At 27.5% G+C, this 8,114-nt stretch overlaps 1 protein-coding gene across 1 annotated transcript; it reads right to left on the bottom strand.

Annotated features, from left to right (window-relative positions):
• Positions 1 to 698: 698 nt before the first annotated feature.
• Positions 699 to 1,146, bottom strand: LOC108767201 (uncharacterized). The gene has a single exon (XM_018516940.1). The coding sequence runs from the start codon at positions 1,053 to 1,055 to the stop codon at positions 699 to 701; it is 357 nt and encodes a 118-aa protein (XP_018372442.1). The 5' UTR covers positions 1,056 to 1,146.
• Between the last annotated feature and the right edge of the window lie 6,968 nt (positions 1,147 to 8,114).

Genomic DNA, 8,114 nt, shown 5'->3' with positions numbered 1-8,114 from the left:
ACTACAAGGATTATATTATAATGTTTATATGGCTTTTGCAGGTTTAAACATTTATTGGAGTTTTTATTAATCTCGTTCATTTATTCGAGATTTAAATTTTGATGAGAAAATTTCGCTCATTAATTTACATAATATTTTTAGAGAATTAATATTGTAATTAATTTTATTTGAATTTTCCGCTACGTAGTTTTATTGAGTTACTGCATAACACATTTCGTCCTTTGTTTCTAGATGTTGTGTACTGACGTATTATTTGTACGTTATTCTAGATAATCTCCTTTGGGGTACAATATTTCTCGTAAAGAATACGTATTAAAAACGTTAGAAAACGAAGCTACGCAAATTGCTAAATGCGAAAGTATATAAAAATGATATTTCTATATACTATAAAACTAACGCTCTCATTTAACAATGATAAACGTATCAAAGACAATGGCATTATTGAGATAATTATACCAAAAACGACAGCAGAAAAATTCTCACAATGATCAATAAAGCTTGTCAGAACAAAGATCGTATTATCAGTCTTTATACAATGCTAATTTATCGGAAGAAATCGATTCTTCTTCGAGGCGGAGCATGGCGTAAATTGAGAGGACTGTTTAAATTTCGGAAGATATAATATATTTTCCTCGACTTGAAAATGGCACAAATCATGATATAGCATTGGGCGAAAAAGATAGGACTCTCATGTCGATTTACGCGCCCATTATTTGATTCTGGGACTTCTCGACAGTTTCGGTCGATGTTCGGAACTTGTTGCAGCGCTTGAATTGACTCAAGAATGAGAAACGTCGCGATATTATGGGACACTTCGGGAACTGTTTAGACGGCTTATCCAAGCGGACGTCGAAGAAGTCTTGCGAGAAGGCGTCGCGACGCCTGAGATCCCTGATCGCTAAGGCCAGAAGATGGGGTTTGACAACCGAAGAAGTTGCCGAATTGCCCGCAATAAAGAAACTGGTGCCAACTCGCGTCACTTCGAGCTCAACCCCATGGACGACTTTGGCTATGATTGCTCTGGTTTTGGGCGGCGGTATAATTCTAGCATACATCTGCACACCTTGTATCACGAGAAACAAAACGTGAGGCTGAAGTGGAGGAAAACTTTATGGTATAAAGGACTCGTTAGAAAATTATCGTTGGAAACAGGTAATTGATTATTCAAGTTTACTTTTAATAAGCTATTTTTTTAAAACAACTTGACCTAATTAAAAAGATGTAACGTTGTAATAATTAGAATATTTAAAAAAGAAAAATAGTAATATATAGAATATATTAGTTTTCGTATAGAAATTCTATATAGCAATTCCTCAAATTCCAAATTACACTTTTACAAAATTGATGAATTACAGAATTACAATATTTATAAAATTATAATTTTATTATAAAATAATGATTTTTGCAGTTTTAAGAGAAAAAATATATTGAATTTTTAAATGAGAATAGATATTTTGAATATATTTTGAAAATATTTTGAACAACATGTCACGGATGAATGCGTATAAAAACTGCGACGTACATGTTATAATAAAAGTATGTTACATGCACTAAGCATTTTATTTTTATAAAATGTATATTTATAATAGATTAATTATTTTTTATTAAATATAAAATTTATATTTTTTAAATCAAAATCTATTTTTGAAAAATAGATACATTTTTTTATATTGTATCAAGTATCTATACATTACTTTTATTATTAATATTTTTTATGTAAAAATAAAAAAATTCTACGAAGAGCTTATATAGGCATTATATAATAATAAAAAGATTCATAGGACTCTTAAATATTATAAAATTTCAAAAAATGTTGCAAACGACATATAAGAGTCAAATAAAACGTTTAAATTATACATATGTCATAAAAATAAAATAAAATAAAATTTAATTGAACCTTATTAAGAATCATGATAATTTAAACGTTTTATTTGACTCTTATATGTCGTTTGCAACATTATTTGAAATTTTATAGGTATTATATCATGTGTAAAGGTGGAATTACATTTAATAGTTCGTGTGTGTGTGTGTGTGTGTGTGTGTGTGTGTAACTGCAAAGTCAAAATTTATGTTATCATCACGTTGTCACATTAATATATTAAAATGTATATTTTGCGATTTAATTATTATAGACAAATCTGGTGTATAATCTAATATATCTATGAGCACATAAAAATATATTGCAAAAGAATCATATTTACAATTAGAATAAATTATTAAAAAATCAGAGTACTTTTCGCACTCAATAGTTAACCATCAGGAAGGCAAAAAAAGTTTTTTAACCTTAGACGTCTAACAATTTTGATATATATTAAAGTATGATTATAACAGTATAAATTTGACGAAATTTCACGATTCCATAATAATTTGATATTATTAAAGTCTTTTGCGGGCGAATATACATTACTGTGTTCCAATAAGTGAACAACCGGTTTTACAACTATGTTGTCACGATTACAGAAGACGATTAAAAATTAAGAAATTGTGTTGAGCAATGATTTCTTGCTTTTTGCATCACAGCTGCTGCATGACGATTAAATTAAAAAAATTGCGCGGAATTGCGTAAATTGCAGTAGTATTATATTGAGATTATTTTGACTCACTGAAAATAGCTTAAATTTGAAGCCGAAACATACCATTTAATTTACATGTATGATAATTATCAGGGATAATCTCTGATAATTGCAAAAAAAGCAATAACAAACATTTCGAAAAAAACAAAACTATAATATTTTAATACTTGCAACGTAACTTTTATGCATGATATGCATAAAAATTATATTACAAGTACTAAAATATTATAGTTTTGTTTCTTTTTTTCAAAATGTGTATTATTACTTTTTTATTAAATCTGAAATATATACATCTTTTCTGTGTGTATGTGTGTATCTTTTTAAATCTGTTCTTAAACAATAAATAAATTTATGTATGTTACATTTTTTATAATTCTTTATATTCTTTACTTTATTATCTACTTTTTATTCATTTTATTATTATATTATTACTATATTATTTATTACAATATTATTTATTTATTATTATATTATTGTAAAACAGATACGGCATATATTGCTTTATATAAAAAGATAAAATTCAGAAAACATTGATAAAGTCACGTATTAAAATCAAATATTACTTCAAATTTATATGTATAAATCACATTTTCCATATAACTTTGATAATTCAATACAAATTTTGTAATTACTTTTTTTTTAAGTTTTAAAGTCAGAAGTGTGTGTTAATTATAGGAAGGCTTTAATAAAATCAGTTTGTTTATATAATGTAATAAAATTGCTAGCTTAAAATTAAAATTTGATACATGTATTTATAGTTTATTCTAAATTGTTAGTTTATATGTTTAATAATACTTATTTATAATTTTTTTATTGTTTCATAAATATGAAATGTAACTGCATTAATCTTAGATTCTTTTGTACCCCAAGTTAAAATTTGATAATAATATATTGACACAATGTTAATATCTATAATGCTGATAATCGCTGTCAAATTATTATGTGAAAATTTGTTTTACATTTGATGATTGATCTGTAATAGAAATTAATATAAAATGTCATGCAATAATTAGTCTTATGTACAAGATTTCTTAAAATTGTAGAAATCTCATAATAATTTTTCTAAAAATGAAGATATCGGAAAACAGTAAAGCACGTCTTCTGATATTTCCAAAAAGCTATATGTACATTTTGACATGAGTGCTGATCAACCACCACTCCTAGGATGAGTACGCGAAGGCGGGAGGAAGTATGTAAGTCATACATATTTGTGCACGATTAAATTAATCAAGAAAATAATAACATCAATTATATCAGAATTTTATAAAAGACTTATTAAAAATATCATTTTTAATAATCCTGAGTAAGTCGATAGCTCTTTTATTAAAATTTTTAGGATAAAAATGCATAAGACTTTGATTAACCGACCTCGCATTATCTACAAATTACTTGATTTTGCTATCGAACACTCATATTGTCAGTCGATTCAGTCAGCATTGCGTGCGTGCTTCGCGTCCGTTTACACGTATCTATTCCACAATATACCAAACAATTGTTATGTTTCGTTTAATTAAGATTTGAGGAAAAACCGGAGTTGATTATATAGAATTTAAAGCAATCAATAAAATATCTTTTATCTTAAATATTTTAGATAAAATATCACGATCGAAACGTTTATTAATTTTCGATATTGTACAATAAATTTATACACATACACGCTGAATCAGTATTGGCTCTTGAAAGTACTTGATATTATTTGATCTGAAATATATTCTTTTATAAAATAAAATATTATCTCTATTATTCAACTACCTCGATAATTCGACCTATGGCTGGTTTACATGGTCGGATAATCAAGATGTCGAGGAAAATTAATGCATTTGTCTTTTTATATATGCATAGTGTGAGTGTGTGTTGTGTGCAAAATGGCAAGTCTAAAATTAAAAAAGAACTTAATAAAATATATCTCTAATAAAAATTTATTTCCAATTGTAAATCTATAATATTTACTTATATTACTTATAATCCTCTTTATTGTTTCTAAAATATGAAGGCAACCGCATTACTATCAAGTTTTATTGTCATATTAATTAAATATTTATTACTAAAATAAAAAGAAACAATTTATCCTAATAAGTTTATTTCAACGTTCAAAGTTAAGGTTTACATTTTTAGTATTAAGAAAAATTACGCTAATTGATAACCAGCGTCGACTCCTATTGCCTGTATTACATATTTCATGATTTTATTAATAGTTTATTTCCTTTATTAGATTGTTAAATTATAATATCTGCTTATAATTATTTTCATTGTCTCTCAAATATAAACTGCAACTGCATTACTATCAGTTTTCCTGCAAATGAAAAATTAATGTTAGTATAATTGTATAATAATAGTTATATTATGATAATAGAAATTTTTTAACAACTTGTTATATTATTATTATGTTAAAATTTTTTCATTTTATATTTTAAGAATTCTTTTATTATAGAAATATAACCTTAATATTTTGCAGGAATAAGTTTTATATAAGTTTATATATGTATATAAGTAACAAATACATAGTAGAGAGTTTGAACAATTTAACAAATTGAATTATATATTAAAATTATTATTAAATATATAAAACTATATTTGTTTTAAATTGTCAAAACTAATTATTTGAAGCATAATGCAATTAAAAAAATAACAATCATGAAAATATGATAACACAGAATAGATAAAATTATAGTTTAAAAATATTTGTAATATAAATTATAATTATCATATGTGTTAAATAAATTATACTTACCTTTAAACTCAGTAAACTACGCGACATCTTGTAATATATTATTCACCAGGAAGACATGCGGGAGTTGCGGGAATTGTGGGAGTCTGTGATGTTTGGAACTCTTCATGTTTTGGAACTCTTATTATATATGGTTCATCAGTTATTACCGTCGCGATAAAAGTTGATATTAAAAATGTAATTATTAAATATATAGAAAACATGTTCATATAGCTCTTTTTCATAATTCTGAAGAATGTGTTACTGCAAATTGAAACAAAAATCAAATATCTGAAATCTTGCAGGAATGGCTATACTGTCGCAGAGCACGGAGGTAAAATAACTGTTAACTTGTAACACTTTGCACAACAGTTTTTTTTTATATCATTAAAATTATAAATAATTTTAAGACAAATTTTAAAAATAAACATATGTCACAGAAACGACTGTGCATCACGTTTTGCACGTATATAATTAAAATTATATTACAAATACTTAATATTATATTACAGTTTTGTTTTTAAAATTATTACTGTATGTTATTTTATATGAAATGACTTTTCTGCCTTTGATCTTATTAATATTATTCCACTTTTTTTTTAATTCCAAGTTCAAGCATCTCAGTGACACAAAAAGAAGCAGAGAACTTTCAAGTGTGTCGCCAATTTGCGACGCTCTGGTGCAATTTTGATAGCATCGGTATACAAATTAAAAAATGTAGAGCAATGTACGTATATATGCCGGATATCAGGTTTGATCATTATTTCGCACACATTATGAATTTTTCATGATTTTCATAATGCCGACCTTTATATTACTGTGCTCTCGTTTGTTCGCGCATCGCCGCGTCGCGCTGCATGGGCGATAAAACCGTTCATTAATTAGCTGGCGCAAAAAGCAGTGTTATTTATATCGCCGACCAAGAGCTTCTTTTTTTTCTTTCCTTTGCTCTCACCGTGTCTCTTCCTATTTTTTTTCTTCCACTCAAAGTCACGGTGGTTGTACGGCATAAAAGCCCGACATAACGCGACGTTAGGCGATGTCTTCAATATGGTAAGGGAAACGTGTGCTAATTAAAACATCCAAAGCTATTTGTCATACAGTGCCGATTATCCGCGCCGTTGCCTTCGTAAATTTCTAATTTAGGCTACACACCCGCGCCGAAGGGATTTGTTCACGCAAATCAACTGCATCGGTCGTGCATATAGTTACAATATCTCGCTGTGGTACGCTAGCATGCTAACGTTACGCATGCTGCACAGGCGTTTCAATTATTTTACAGCTCGGCGGATTTACATAACGAAATAGCCTGCGATCCTGAGTTTATTATATATCGACATCAATTAGTTAAAACGCATCGGCTTAATGAGTAAACGCAGGCGAGCGCATCTGCTGGAGATTGGAAAACTCGTATCGTGTTTTTTGACGATCGGCTTGACGATCAACTTGTTTCTGCAATGAATTGAATTGAAATTAAAGAAGAAAAGAGAGACTTACATCATTTGTCGTAATGTCAAATTAATTATAGGACGCTATTTCCTGTCAAGAGAAGTCAAATCATCGGTCTACTATTATTTGCGCATTGTTACAAAGAACAGTCTTGAATCTTTTAAAGAAACGATTGTGGCCTGTTAGAATGCGTGTCTTGATATTATATTTCAGAACGCTAATGAAATTCATTAAAGATAAAAGTACTGTCGTTTATTAAACGGACGCACTTATAGTAACAATGACTCGTGTTATTTATGGTATATTATGTTAATTCCTTGTTTCGCATAAACTACCGCGGAAGCTTACTAAGTGGCCATGTATATTCATACGTGAACGTACACCAAAACTTACTAAACCTATTTAATGCCAAAATATTGTCGAGGATTTACATTAGGGTCTAATGAGCAGATTGGATCTAATTCTTTGACTTACAAGCCATACCATAAATTCTAGCCGCCGGACGATCCGCGCATAGATTTAACAATAAGAAATACGTGGATAGGTATTCTTCATATTACAAGAAATTATATGCCTAAATTTAAAAAATGTTTGATATTTAATTTAAATATATTATTTCGCAAAACTGGTAAATAAAAAAGAATTAAGTAGGTTTCTTTAAATTTGCCATATAATACATATATATGAATTTTTGATAAAGTCATAAGATATGATTAAAAAATTGTGAAAACAATTTTCCATATTTAAATAAATCAAAACTACAATTCTTAATTCTATGTATTGAAAATTGAAAAAACAATTATTTTTGTTGCAGATCTTTGATGTGATGAGCGAAGTAGTACGAACGGCAAAATAATGAAGACAGAACAGATAAAATATATACACATATATATATATATATATATATTTGGATATATTATAAGAATACTGTACGTATAAGATCCATGTAATTTCAAAATGTAAAATAAAAGCAAATTACAGGACGCGTATTACCACGTCGCATGGTCATTTATTGTGCATTAGGTAAACATATGTGAGTCGCGTGAGTAATTAAAACATATGGTTTTTATATGACATAGTTAAAGATAGCATAACATAAATATCCTACAAATTATTAACCTGTCAAAAAAATATTAAAGTATATTAAAAGTATAATATCAAATAAATTCATTATTTTGCTGATTATTATAAAAATTCTAAATAACATTTAAGTACGAAAAAACTAATAATTTAACCAAATATTATAGATTTGAAGAAATATCATTGTTGTTGTGTAAAGAGTTATTTTAATGATTGTAATAATGTAATATCTTTTGTCTATCCAGATTTTTAGTGAACGAAATATACTTATTGGCATAAGAATACACGAAGGTTATATGTATGTT

The sequence above is a fragment of the Trachymyrmex cornetzi genome, unplaced genomic scaffold (genome assembly GCF_001594075.2).
Source record: "Trachymyrmex cornetzi isolate Tcor2-1 unplaced genomic scaffold, Tcor1.1 scaffold67, whole genome shotgun sequence".
Taxonomy (NCBI): domain Eukaryota; kingdom Metazoa; phylum Arthropoda; class Insecta; order Hymenoptera; family Formicidae; genus Trachymyrmex; species Trachymyrmex cornetzi.
Note: the sequence above shows the minus strand (reverse complement) of the source record. Positions and strands in the feature narration are given on the sequence as shown.

Excerpts from the sequence above, each read along its gene's own strand:
- LOC108767201 (XM_018516940.1), bottom strand. The coding sequence starts at position 1,055 with ATGTATGCTAGAATTATACCGCCGCCCAAAACCAGAGCAATCATAGCC.